The sequence below is a fragment of the Ambystoma mexicanum genome, chromosome 10 (genome assembly GCF_040938575.1).
Source record: "Ambystoma mexicanum isolate Mex_15411 chromosome 10, UKY_AmexF1_1, whole genome shotgun sequence".
NCBI classification, from domain to species: domain Eukaryota; kingdom Metazoa; phylum Chordata; class Amphibia; order Caudata; family Ambystomatidae; genus Ambystoma; species Ambystoma mexicanum.
Genome location: NC_090932.1, coordinates 270,615,987 through 270,630,752, shown reverse-complemented (window position 1 = coordinate 270,630,752; position 14,766 = coordinate 270,615,987). Strand labels below are relative to the sequence as shown.

At 49.6% G+C, this 14,766-nt stretch overlaps 1 protein-coding gene across 2 annotated transcripts in view; it reads left to right on the top strand.

Annotated features, from left to right (window-relative positions):
* The window catches only part of PXYLP1 (2-phosphoxylose phosphatase 1), a 696,133-nt gene that overhangs the window by 573,176 nt on the left and 108,191 nt on the right, over nt 1–14,766 (top strand). For both annotated transcript variants that reach the window (XM_069617828.1, XM_069617829.1), the window contains one exon: nt 2,380–2,506. In XM_069617828.1, coding sequence (XP_069473929.1) covers nt 2,380–2,506 — 127 coding nt within the window. The remainder of the gene's footprint in view (nt 1–2,379; nt 2,507–14,766) is intronic.

Sequence of the window (14,766 nt, the reverse complement as noted above, 5' to 3'; positions counted from 1 at the left end):
TTTCTATTCTTCCACTCCTAAGATTTTACATAGGAAAGGTAGTTTCCATTATTATCTTATATGGTTTGGACTACTACCCTATAGCTATGGAGATAGACTGGGATATAACAGAAGCTAGGATCTGGAAACGTACTTTGGGTCTACTAGACTGTGTACCTAGTGTTTGTTTGAGATATGAACTTGGCCTTCCATCACTTAGATCATGGCTAGAATGGAAGTGGTTGGCTCTTTACAGACTAATTTTAGATCCTCCAAAGAATTCCCTTTGTGAGGAAACAGCCTTAAAGCTGCGATTGGGAAACAATGGTTTTCTGTGCAGATTTGGGCAAAAATGTTTGGAAATATTGTCTGGATGTGATTGTGAGGTGGAGTTGCTTCTTCAGAATCCACTAAAGGTGAAAGAAAAACTGAAATTGGGTGATTGGATAGGCATGATTGATATTATGCGAAAAGCTAAAAGATCAGCTTCTTTGACAGTGATGGATAAACGATTGTCGTTTGTACCGGCCTCCAAAAGTCTCCAAACCCAATGTTCAGATCTTCTTTTTTGAGATTTCGTCTAAACCTACTCCCCACTCTAGAAATATTAGCTACTAGAGATAAGGAAGGGGGACTCTTCCAATCTGCAACAGGTGTCTTAGCAACGAAGTCCAGAACATTAAACATCTATTATCTCATTGTTCTGGGACTTGGAGTATGAGGGTCAGACACTTTCGCAGATTTGTCCATGATGAGTCTGGACTTAATACTGACGATTTCTGGGCGAGATTATCCTCTGGTAATGAGATGACTCTGTCGATTGAGGTGGGAAGATTTTTAAAGGAACTTGGATTAATAACAGCCTGATTTATTAGTGATGATTTGAATTTCTTTTTTTCTCTCCTTCTTTCTTTTCTGATTTCTAGTGATGTATGTCTTGTCTAATTTTGTATTCAGAGTATGTATAGTGATTGTTGATGCATTCTGTTTTGTTTTATCTAGAGTATAGTTGTGTTCAAATGTGCAAAAAGTTAATTTTTGGCTACCGCACAAGAAAATAAAAACAAAAATGTATAATGCGCCAATACACAAAGTGTATCGAGGCACAACCAAGCAAGGGAGGGGGAAAAAGGGAGGACAAGACAAACTATCTTACTAGGCCAAGTATCATTTAGATCGTGCAAGTGCGCAGCCAAGAAGTGCAGAGGAGGAGTTACAGGGGAGAAGTGCAACCAGAGCACCCGGGCCCTGAGTTAAGTGCAAGGAAGGCTGGGACTCCAAGGGGAATCACAACCCTGATAGTACAAGGGAGGCGAGGCGACAGTGCAGGAATAAAAAAAAATAATAATAATAATAATAACTACAGGTCTCAGCCTACTAGTCCAAGGCACACAAGTAGTGCTTCCAAGAGTGAGGAAAAACTACTGGACACAGCTCACTCGTCCCAGTGACACAGCAAGCATTCATAAAGACCAAGAGAAGATTTGTGAAAACACATTGTTTGGTGGGAAATAAGGAAGCATTCAACGAATACAGAAAGTCAAGATCAAGAGAAGTGACATTTGGGTTCCTTTAAGGTGTTGAGGAAATTGAACCTTATAGAGACACTTCAAGAGGACATAGCTAAAAGTGGTGAACAGGAGGGTGAAATAATCCCTGAGAAGAACAAAAGGAATTAATGCAAGAGATAGCCAAGAACTATTTGAAAATCATCTGTTTGGGCCAAACAGCCTATCCAGGAGAAGGGAGTCATTCTCCTGGACCTTTGTGGTTTCTTTCTTTGGTGGTAGGGCCAGAATAGATTTGTTTTGAGACAGAGGACAGCCAGTCTACTTTTTGGACTTCACTACTGACGACAAACATACTGATTAGTTTTGGTAGGTAGGGAAACCCACACAACAGGGATAGAAACGTCACTTTCTTTGTATTCTATTAAATCACTAGTTGAATATGACAAAAACTAGTCTGTCTCCTCCTTCCGACCTACCACACTACATAAATCTGCAAGGGATTTTGGCCTGTCCGATCCTTGATCCGGTATATATATTGTCATCCTTGTAGAAGGCATATTTTGCTGAGTCTGGCCTCTTCAATGATCTATAACCATTACTTTTGTTTTAGCATTAGGAAAGGCCTCTCGCTTGCTGTGGAACAAGATTCCTGTGTCACCTCATAAACATAGAGACCACCACAAATGTATTGACTTTTGGATTGTCTATTTTGTCTATTCAATGGAACATGTGGTCTTACTTTGCTCTTTTAACTCGCTCTTATCCTACTCAAAGGGGCAATGTATTGCTACCTAAATGGGATTTCAAATGATGGTGGTGAAACAAGTAATTTGTTATTTCACTAGGTCTTTAAAGCAACATTTTGAAGCTGTCTCTTTGTTTAACCTAGGTCGTGTTCCTCATAATCTCAAGCTGCTGTCTGTTCATGTATTGATACGCCACGGGGATAGGTATCCATTGTATGCAATCCCGAAAACAAAGAGGCCAGACATCGACTGCCTGTTGGATCCTCACAGGTAGAGTTGGCTTAATTAATTGCACCGGAAAGTGAAGTATGTTTTAAAAGGGCACTTTTCAAGACTTGCAGATTGTATTAAAATCAGTGCAGGTTGATAAATTAATGTAAGAGTTTGTATTTCACCTGATGTTTCTGAACAGTTGAATGGAGGTACAGGCTTCACTTCCAAATCAGTCAGGTTAGACAAAGACTGGTACGATTTAAGCATTCAAGGATTTAGGTCTCCCACTGACGCAAGATCTCTGCACAATATGCATAATGATTAAAAATGAAAAAGAGGATATATTCAAGTGGATGCATTTTAATTTGACCCGTGAAATGTCAAAAAGCTCAAATACCATATTTTGTCCCTGAAACAATGGGCCTAATTCCGAGTGTGGCGGTCTGGAAACAAGGGTGCCCGCAAGCTCACCGGCACCCTTGTTTCCGGACCATCACATTACGAGTCTGCGTGCTGGGGCCGTTGCACCCAGCAGGGACAGACCTGCCAGGCGCTATGGCCCCCGCAGGCAGACTTTTCACGGAAGCAGCAGCACTGTTAGCAATGGTGCCAGTCCTTCCGAGTCGCCATTCCCGCGGAGTCCTGTAGGACTCCGCGGGAATGGGGACTTACCGAATTCCCCGCCTGACTTCCCGCTCTACCGGGACTTATAGGGCCTCATCACGAGTTGGGCGCTAACGCTGGTGGTATTACCGCCTGGGCTATTAGCCCTACCGCCAAACCCCCCGGCGCTATTAGCGATGGATCATGGGTTTGGCGGAACGTTAAGTCCCCATTCCCCATTGGGCCCATTTGGGAATTTGCCATTCCCCATTGGGCCCAATGGGGAATGTCCGGCACTATTACTGCCGGCAGTTCTGTAATAGTGCCGGAAATCGGCAAAAATCGCTGCAGATTTGCCCCCAGCTCAGAGCTGGGGGAAAATCCACCAAGCCTGTGATTTGGTGGACCCTTAAATGCAGCAGTAATAGCCTTACTGCTGCATTTAAGGGTTACCGCCTAACTCGTGTTGAGGCCCATAATGTCCCGATGGCACCGGGAAGTCAGGCGGCAGATTCAGTGTTTTCAGGTTGGCGGCAACCCGCCCGTAGCACCGGTGGGTTACTGCCACCTTGTAATGAGCCCCAATATGTGTCTAATGTTGTGAGTTAATCAGGTGTTTGTGATTTAAAATTAAATCCAGGGCTGGAGTAAAATGCCTATCTCTCCTGTATACATTCTGACCCCTGTAGACTGTGCTGCGCTTACCTGCTTAAGATTTCTTCTGCACCAGGAAGGTAGTCCTCTAACATATCATTTTAAATAACCTGACATGGTGCATGCTGATGCTACCCCATTTCATGGTTATCTTTTTGAGGAACTGATGGTGGCAACAGTAAAGACAGACACAAGTGATCACAGTTCAAGGGTGTTTATTAAACTGTATTGCGGCTGGAAAAAGGCATAATCTAAACCTAAATCTAAGATGGGAGCAAGCGTCGACCATCAAATGTAATGAAGGCAGTACTAGTGGCGTTGTGTCAAATAAAAAGGGCCTATACTAAGAAACCTATTGACAAACCTTACAACTAATACTAAAAGGGTGTGGGATGCTTTTCAAGAAAAGAAACAAGTGTCCACAAATAATATATCAGGATGGGATATCTTGGATCTCCCTTCCCCATGTTTTAAACACTGGGTAAGATGGGATCTTGGAGCACAGCACACACTCAAGCCTTCCCCAGCACTAGTAGACCGTTCCACTTGCAGCTATCAGGACCGTTAATGGGCAAGTCTTGTTTCCCTTGAAAGTCTCTTGCCTTCGAGGGCCTGATGTATTCAACAACAAAACAAAAGTACATTCAACAAAATTAAAGTTTGTTTCCTGGTTTCACTTTGGGTGAGGAATTTTAACCCCTGGGCCCCCCTCTACTGGGCGCTGACCCTTCTTTACTTCCAGCCTCCCTTCTCTGGGTTCAGTACAGCTTTTCCTTCGGTCACAAATCTTAATGTCTTTTTTTAAAAAACATTTTAAAACCTTTATTTTTGGTATTTCAACACACCATACAAATATGCACCCACATTAGGGTGGATTTTAACTTTACGCCGTCAACCAGTGCCCCAACCGCCCCCCCCCCTCCGAGTCTCTCCCCTAACCCTCGCCGCTCCTCCGTATCGTCCCCATTGTGCATCATTTCAGCCTCCCTGTGACCCTGTGGCAAGCAATATCGGCCCGAGTTAAGATTGCATCAGGGTGTGTTCCCAGCGTCCAGTGGTCCCTCGAGGAGGTGTCGGCCTCACTTATCAGGAAGGATATCAGCGGGCCCCATATGTCGGGCGGGCGCGCGTGAAGAAGGAGGAGCTTTATGAAATCTGCTTCTATGTCCTGATAGTAGAGTAAGTCTTTCCGCCAAGCGGTGTAGGAAGGTGGGGGGCCGCGGCCCCATGCCATGGCAACTCTCCTACAAGCTAGTGTCAGTAGGACTCCGGTCAGTTTCCTCGACGGCTTGGATAGCAATCTTGTCATTCCCAACAAAGGTGCCGTGCATCTCGGTTGTATTGCTTCTCCCACGATTGCGGTTGTCGTGTTTATCACTCGGTTCCAGAATGGGGCTACCTCAGGGCATTCCCATGCCAAGTGTATAAAGCTTGCTGATAGAGTTCCACATCTCTTGCATTCGGCTTGGGTGTCGGGATGGTGTTTATTAGCTTTTTCAGTTGTATAATAGGTTTGGTGGAGGAAATTAAAATGGATAAGTTTGAGCCGGGAGTTAAGTGCAATTTTCTGGGTCTGATTCAGAATGTAGCCCCAATCAACCTCTGATATACTTGCATTTAGCGCTCGTTCCCATCTGGTTTTCGCTCCAGTGTTGACAGGGGGTGTTCCGGTGATCAGTGCTTTGTAAATTTGTGACACTAGCCTGCCTTCCCCCTGTGCTTGAATGACATCATGCAGTAACTGCCAGGTTGGTGGTTGGCTCAGGAAACCAGGCAGGTGGGTCTGCATAGTGTATCGAGTTCGGAAGTAGAGGAACACGTCCAGTGCTGTGTTGCCCCCTTTCTGTTTGGCTTGGTCAGGGGTTAGGAAGCCCTCCTCTGTGAATAGGTCTCCTAGTGATTGTATGTGCAGCTTGTCGACCTACTGGTGAAACACTTTCTCAGATGTTAGGGGGATTCCAGGAATAAACTTGACTGGCAAGAGGGGAGAGTACCTTATCTGCACCCCCAGTTTGTTTGTTTGCTAGCGACTTCCAGACCTTGTATGTTATGAGCATCACGTTCATTGTGCAGTTGGGAACGGGAAGTTGGCTGAAAACCACGGCAGTCAGGAAATTGGGAGTTGCCAAGGCCCTCTCCACCTGTACATGAGGGCGAATCGTTTGCTTTGCATACCAGTGGCTGAGGTACTGTGCTTGGGCTGCCCAGAAGTATTTTTCCATGTCGGGAAGGGCTAGACCACCACTGGACACGGGAAGCGTCAGTATTGTGTACGCCACTCTGGCTGGTCTGCCAGCCCACATTAGATCCAGAACCAAGCTTTTCAGCCTTTTCAAGAAGGATTGTGGTAGCAGCAGCGGGATATTGTTGAAGAGATACAGTCATTTTGGCAACAGTACAATTTTGACTAAGGAGGTTCTGCCCCAGAGTGTCAGTGGGAGCGTCTTCCAGCGCGTGACCTTGTCCTGTATGGACTTAAACACCTCCTCATAGCTGTCCCGGAATACCTCTTGTGGGTCCAGTGACAGTTGGATTCCAAGATAGCAGACCCCCGAGGTTCTCCACTTGAGTCCGAAGTCATCAGCGAATTGTTTCGTGTCTTGGGTCAGTGGGAAGACGACTGATTTTGAGTGATTGGTTTTCAATCCGGAGGCCGCCCCGAATCTGATGACTTCCTGCATGACCGGGTTCAGATTGACCTCTGGGTCCCTTATGAATAGTGCCACGTCGTTGGTGTATAAGGATACGATGAGTTTGTGTGGGCCGATGGTGAGTCCCATTTGTTGGCGTAGTTCCCGCAGGTTGGAGGCCAGTGGCTCCATTACCAGAGCGAATATTAGTGCTGATAGGGGGCATCCTTGTCTCGTCCCACGCAGCAGGTTTATTGATGCTGATTTTGCCTTGCCCACTATATTAGCTTGTGGATTGGTGTACAGAAGAGAGACAAGTTTGATAAAGCAGGCCCCCAGCCCCATTCTGGTGAGGACCATGAACATGAACGGCCACTCCACTGAGTCAAATGCTTTTTCTACGTCAAGCAGGACCGCGATTGCCTGGCCTGTGGGGTCTAAAGCTTCAATGATTCTAAACATTCTCCGGATGCCGAAGGTCGTATTACGGCCTGGTATGAAACCAGCCTGGTCTGCTAGCACCAGGGCAGGCATCAGGGGCATCAATCTATTCGCCAGGATCTTAGCGAGAATTTTATTGTCCAGATTGAGCAGGGAGATCGGGCGATACGAGGCGCATTCGTCTGGTGGTTTTCCCGTTTTGTGTAAAAGAATGACATTGGCCTCACGAGAAGAGTGAGGGAGGGTCCCAAGCTCTAGCGCTTCCTCGTATACCGCTGCCAGCAGCGGAGCCAGCGGTTCTGCAAAGGCCTTATAAAATTCTCCCGTTAGGCCGTCAGGGCCTGGTGCTTTGGAGGGTGGTAGGGTCTTTATGGCTGCTTTAATCTCTTCCTGTGAGATTAGTTCGTTCAGAGGTTCACGTAGTTGATGTTCGACCCAGTAGAGTTCTGTGTCTTCCAGGTATTCCAGGGGGAGGTGCAAGTCTTTCGGTAGCTTGGCACTGTAGAGATCTTGGTAGAATAGACTGAATTCCTCTGCTATCCTTTCGTCAGTGTGGACCGCTTCCCCTTGCCTAGTTCTGATCCTTTCGATTTGGGACTGTTTATTGTCGGCTTTAATTAGATTTGCCAGTAAAGCTCCTGGTTTCTGGCCCTCGCCGTATTGGCGGATTTGGTTGGTGCGGTGTAGAAATTTAGCCTCACGTTCCGCTGCGTCGTTGAATTTCTGCAATTCCGTCCTCAACGCCGCTGCAGCTTCTGGGTTGTCTTTGTTCGCGTTCTGAGTTTCAAGCTGTTTTAATTTATTTTCGCTGTTTGCAAGCTCGCCCCTGATGAGCTTGAGATTGCCATTTTCTTTGGCAAGGCAGACTCCTCTAATAAAGCATTTGAAGGATTCCCAAATTATGCTTGCCGAGGGGACCGAACCCAGGTTGGGCTCTAAGAACATGTCAATCTCCTCTCTTAATTCGGAGGCAAAGACCTCGTCCCGCAGTGACCCCTGTTTGAAGCGCCAACGTTGTAGCGGCGGAGGGGAGTTAGCTGGCATGAGCTTAAGGAAGATTGACGAGTGGTCCGAGAGTGTTCTCGGGTGGATGTGGCACCGGCCACACGCCAGCGGGCTGTTAGTTGAGGTAAAAAAGTAGTCAATTCGGGAGCTTGTATTATGGATTATAGAATGAAAGGTGAACTCGCGCCTGTCCCCATTGGAGACTCTCCAAGTGTCCTGCAAATCAAACGCTTTGCAGATTTCCTTTATCTGGAGACCAGCTTTGGAGGTTGGTTGTTGTACGGCCGATGATCTATCTCTCGTAGGATCCATAACCGTGTTCATGTCGCCGCCCCAGAAAACCGTGGCCGGGCCGAGCGCGGAGAGCTGCGTCAACACCCAGCCGAAGTTGTCAGGGCCATCCACATTCGGGGCATATGAATTGACAAAGGTCACTTTCTGACCTGCGACGATGCCACTCACAAGTAGTGCTCTGCCTTCCTCGCCTTTTGCCGTGTGCAGTAGCCGAAAGCTGAGACGCCTGTGTATAAGGATCGCAACTCCTCTCGAGTACGTGGAGTAGGATGAAAAGTATCTGTGGCAGCCCCAGCTTTTGGCCCACTGGTGGTCTCTCCCCGGGGTAAAGTGTGTCTCTTGAATCAGGGCCACGTCTACATCGTGCAGAATGTTCCTAGATTTAGCCGGGATGTTACCGCCTCTTATATTCCATGTTAAAACATTGAACGGGGCAACTTTGCTCTTATTTCGGACCACATTTCTGATTCAGCGGGCGGCCATGGTCTGGTTGAGCCAGAGCTGCTGACTGGGTCTGTACGTGAGGGATGGGAGTCTCGATGCGATGATGTGTAAGGCAGCGAGTAGGGAGCAGGCAGCGAGCGGGACAATCGTGAACTGGTGGCGTTGAACTTCCCCATTAACTTTGTAATGTTCAAACTTCGGGCAAACCCCAACAGGCCCGAGACGTAACTCTTCCGAGGGTGAGCAACCGCGAACATGCTCACCGGGAGGTTCCAACTTTCCCAACCCCAAACCAAAACGGCCCTTGGAGTCGCCATGCCGAGGCGTGAGGTCCACACCTCGCCGGACAGACTCAACTCAGGCTAACAGTAACTTAACACTAGCTGAGCTAGGGGCACCTGGGGTCTCCCAAGTGTCCCAGCCCCGACTTGCGCTGCTGTACGTGGTCTGGCCCACTCAGGGCTGCTGTGCCGGGTCTTGTGTCCAGCCATGTCCAACCATTTAAGGAGGGTTCCTGGGGATTCTGTCTCTTTGTGGTCTGGGTCCAGCCTGATTCCGATCCGGGAGACCTAGACGGTCCAGGAACACATTTGCTTCATCTGGGGTTTGGAAAAATTGGACCTTTCCCTCGTGTTGGACTCTTAAGCGTGCTGGATAAAGCATGGAATACGACAGTTGGCTGTTGCGGAGTCTCTGTTTGACGCATGCAAAAGTTTTCCTTTGTGACTGTACTGCCGGGGAGAAGTCAGGGTAAAAATGGATTTTGTCCCTGTCGTGGCTCAGTTCGCCTTTTTCTTTGGCGAGGCGGAGCAAGGAGTCCCGGTCTCTGTAGTTCAGCAGTCTCGCTATTATGGGCCTAGGGGGAGCTCCTGGAGCAGGTCTTGTCGCGGGAATCCTGTGGGCGCTCTCGATTATGAATAGGCGGGATAGGGATTCGCGGCCGAATAGAGTGGTGCGTAAGGCTTCCACGAAGTCTTCCATTTTCTCCTGCGATTGATGTTCTCTCACCCCGACTATCCGTAGATTATTCCTCCTCGACCGACCCTCGAGGTCCTCGCACTTGGTAGCGGTTAGTTTCATTTGCGATTCCAGCTGCGAAACTCTATTAGTTAGGGATGCCGAACTGTCATTGAGATTTGACACCCTCTGCTCCATCTCGTTTAGGCATTCGGCCTGGGAGTCCATACGGTGTTGCATGAGATCGACTTTGGACGCGAGACCGTCCATTTTGTTGCTCAGGCTGCCAATGCCTGCTTTTAAGTCAAGAAGGATTTCTTTGATTTCAAAGGGGTTCTCAGCCACTTCATCCTGGTTGGGGCATTCGGACGTTGAAGCTTGGTCTTCTGGGTGGTGAGAGGCTCTGGGGTTCGGGCCACTCTCAAAGTTTAGCTTCCTCTGAGATTTATCGTTTTTTCCCATCTTGGCTGTGAAAATGGAAGCGTCGAAAATGAGTTGCAGGTGGTCTAGTTGTGCCTCGAACCCCCTCGGGACCCACCTCCGGACTGGGGTGGCCGCGGCTGGTTGTATATGGTGTTTGATCAGAAACGCTGGGCAGGGGGGGAGGGGCGGTTTTCGTCATGCGCCGAGCTCTCCACTGTTTGCGTTGCCTCCTTGATGGGTTACAGTGGAAGACCGGCGTGGGAAGGGTGTTACCCGCTATGTGAGCGGGGGGTTGACCGTTGGGGAGCTTCGTTGGCTCGTGTCAAAGATATTTACAGAGGATTTCTGTCAGGGGGCAAAGTGTTTGGCAATTCCTTGTGCCCCTGTTTTGTTGTACAGGGCCGCGCTTTAGTCTCCGGCAGGGAGGATGCTCTTCCCCAAGTGGCGGGGTTCAGGTCGTCTGCGGGTGAGGCCGCTGTCGAGTCCCGAAGGCGGAGGGGGGGGGCAGCGCCGTCTCCCCACCACTCCTTACCTCCCGGAACGACCCCCCCGGGCGTCCACCCGCCCCCTGAACGATGACGTCTTCAGGGGGGACTCCCGCTCTCCCGCTGCGTCGCTGCAGCTCCGCTATCGCTCGCCGCCTCTAGGTGGGTGTGGGGGTTCTTGCTGGGCCGTTGGCTGTCGTTCAGGTCTGTCGCTCCACGGCCCTCGGTTGGGAAGCCAGACGCCGGAGCCGCAGGTTCAGGGGTTGGGGGAGGCTATGGCGTCTTACGGCCGTCTCCTCTGCTCTGGCGATGGCTCCAGGCAGGGGGAGTAGTGGGGTGGTCAGGATCTCCCGCCGGCTCTCCGCTGTTCGGCGCGTGCTCCCCGGGCCACTGCAGACTCCTTGCCAGGATACTGGGCCCCCCTCTCGTGGGTGGCTGGGGGGGCACGTTGGGCTCCGCAGTGAAGGCGCTCAGCTCTTGATGCGCGGGGCCGAGTGACCGACCCCGCTAGTCTCGGCAGCCGGGCCTCCCGGGCTGAATCTCAGGCTGGGAGCTCCGATTTTACACGAAACTTCGGGATGGCATAGCTGGGGACATCAGCAGTTCATGCATAGACAGACTGGGGCTCAGTAACGCCAGGATCCACAGGATTTTCCAGGATTGATGCGGGGCTACAAGGGAGCTCTGACCTAAGCGGCCATCTTGGATGGCCCTCTAGCGCCCTCATCATCTTAATGTCTTTTTAAACAGTGCAGTGAACATTCCTCAGCTGGGTTCACTCTTGTCAACACACTGTTCCCTGGAAACTTAGACTTGCCCCCTCTTCACCAGCATCCCTCAGTCGAGTTCACTCTTGCCAACTTCACATTTACTTTACTTTGAAGCGTTGCAGGATTCACGTCCCTTACTTTCTCTCAATGCAGGATTCACTTCCCTTTCTTTCACACAGTTTGTTGATCAAAGTCTTTCGATTGTACAGGAATTTTACTAGACCTCCGGTATGACCACTTTGACCTCTTTTGGCGGCTCTCCTACAGCCTTCTGATACTTTTAGTTTTGCTGAAATGGGGATCGACCAGAGTCTCTCGAGATAGCACCCACTTGATGCTGGTTTCCCTCTGCAGCTGGTATTCACTTAACACTTTTCACAGTTCACTGAACTTTGTTCAAACTTGCCACTATGTGAGTCTCATTTAACACAGCCCGGTTCTTATGCGCTCTCCCCTCGACTCACCGACTGTGATGAATCGCTTGGCTTTCGGCTTCTCTGGAGTCAAGGCTGGTACCACAGTCGCAGGAGCTTCCCTTGCTCCTGCTTATCGGCGTAGGCTTGCCCTGTGTACCATTGACATCTGCTGCAAGACACTTGTGCTAATGTTCGCGGTCTTAGGCTCTCTTCCACAAAGGTTCTGCCGGCCTGGGACGAAAAGAGCAAGGTCACTTCTCTCTTCGCCACCCTCTCAATTCCTGCCGTCTTTCTCCTCCTCTTGAACTGCTGCACCTGATTAGCCGTCTCGTCGTGCTGTCTGCCGTGCTCGTATTGTGTTCTCTTGCTCCACCTTTTATCCCTGTGGGGAAGGGAAAAGGCCGTTAGGTGTGTGTGATTCTAATCAATTGCCTGACTTTGCCTGACCCTTGTATTGGGACATGTCAGGTAAACAGCTCTGGTGTTAGTCCGTTCTCTGGTGTGTCGTGTGAAAGTGTTTGTGTCGGAAGGAGGGAGGGGGGGCAGTGGTTTTGAATGTCCTATATCTTAGGGTGGGGAAAAGGTGTTGAAGGAAGGGGGATACCGCATCTCACCCATCAGTGTCCCGCTCCCACTCTCCGAGGACCCCCCATTCAGGTGATCCTCCCTCACTAGTCCGCCCCCAGTAACTGGATCCAATAGCGATGGCCGTGTCCTGGCCAGCTGGATGACAGATCCCCGGGGATTAGGTAGGGAGACACCTTCAAGTTTCTCACATCCTACAAAACAGAACCATCACCTAAAAGGCCTGTATCTACTTCAAACAGCCCCTTTTTAGGCCTTCTTTGCTCCATTAGTTTATTACGGTTGTCATTGCGAACGCTTCTATTATTTCTTTCTTGAATTACCTATTTATTAAAATGTTCTATAAATCAAAAGAACTGACTTGTGGTATTTTACTTAAAACAATTTCGTCCAAAAAGTATGTTCTTTCCAGCCCAGGACTGCCAGCACCTCCTGATTGGCAGGGGGGCTAACTGATCGATTAAAATCTCCAACTGGAATGGAGCAGTGCAAAATTACTAAAATCCTGTAACACCACAGAGGATTGAGCTGCACGATGCCGCCCATACAGGTATCGCAGACCACCTGCAAACAGCAATCGGGAAACAAGCCAACTGCCACAGGTGCACACAATCCCCACAGGTGGAGTTAATGGAGGCTGGGCCAATATAAAATGAGCACACCCACACACCACACCCCTTCCAACACCAAAATGCTACCACTAGCTGTTGCAATCATGGCGCTGGAGGACATGCCTATACTGCTACAACTACAGCAACAACACCAACTACAACAACAACTACAGCAGCAACAACAGGCAGCACAAAGGAGACGCAGGAGGAGAAGGAGGGTGAGACAGGCCCAGCAATTACCACCAGCGCAGCCAGCAGTGCCTCGTAGGCAGCCACCAATCCCTCACACCAGACCCAGCCCATTCAACCTAACCCCTGAGAAGATCCACACCTGGTACCGGTTGGACCGCGACACCATCACCACCATAGTGGACATGATACACAACGACATTGCCAGCCTCATAGAAATACGCACTGCCATCCCCCGCTACTAAAGGTGGTGTCTGTGCTCCACTTCCTGGCCACAGGCACCTATCAACACACAGTGGGCCAGCTGCATGGCATTTCACAACCACTATTTTCACGCATGTTGAACCAAGTGTTAGATGCCCTCCTGAAGCACGCAAGCACCCACATATCCATACCACGGACTGCCCAGGATATAGCCGACACCAAAGTAGGCTTCCATGCACTGGCAGGCATGCCCAATTGTGTTGGTGCCCTGGACTGCACCCATGTGGAATTGGTAGTCCCCCATGCCTTAGAGACGGTGTACCACAATCGCAAGCAATACCACTCCATCAATGTGCAAATGGTATGTGACTCCAGCAAGATCACACATTGCTGCGCCAGATATCCCGGATCAACACATGATGCCATGGTACTGCGCAACTCCACACTATGCCGTCATATGGAGCGACATGCTGGACCACATGCCTGGCTGCTTGGTGAGTTGCACAACTGGCCATTGGCAGTGCTTTGGGGTACTGATGTGTAGGGATGCATACTCCACCTGGGTGGGAAAGGGGGGGAGATGCATACTCCACCTGGGTGGGAAGGGGGGATGCATACTCCACCTGGGTGGCAATTGTCGGTGATTGGAGAATGCATGCAGAGCTAAACACTCCTGACCTGAACCACCCAAACGGAACATGACACATCACTGGCCCACATTTTACAAATTATGCTTATCGATGACAACAAGTAAGATGCACAACCAGGCCACCATGGTGATGGCAAGCAATGCATGACTGAACAGGATGGCAACTGCGCCAATGTGGCTAGTGTGACCATGCATAGTGTAGAATAAACAGCATGAATGGGAGGCTAAACATTGTCGTACAACCACAGTACATCCTCCTCAGCATGCATTATTACACCCTGCATCATCTATTGAACGGCATCCAGACTACCACACCTCATAACAGTATAGAATGCATCTAGGTGACAATTTTGCATACGTACGGGGACATGTGCATGTCCACACCAAATAGCTGCCGTCATGACTGTGCTTCCTGAAGGTGGCAGCTCAGAGTGACACACGCCTATTTGTATTTGCTTGCAGTTGACGGAGGATATCCCTTGAGGCCATGGCTACTTACCCCTGTGCGGAACCCGCAGAACAGCCATGAAGAGGAGTACAATCGTGTGCGCACCAATACCCGTTTTGTGATTGAGCAGACCTTTGGCCTGTTGAAGGCGCAGTTCCGCTGCCTAAGCAGGTCTGGTGGGGCACCCCTATTAGTCCTGAGAAGGTGGCAAAGATCACCATGGCCTGTGTCATGCTGCACAACATGTGCGTCTGGAGAAATGTACCACTGCCAACTGACATTGACATGCATGCCCCGGGTGAGGATGATGAGGATGGAGACGGAGGTGAAGTAGCCCCCCTGCCAGTACGTGACGCACAGGATGGCCATGCTGTACGCCAAGCACTGATTCACGAATACCTCTGAACCACAGGGACTATGATAGACATGTGTCAGCGACACACTGGGTCCATGTGGACATGCACACTGGGATTGTTGGGAGTTGGCCACTGAACACCATCACACATTAA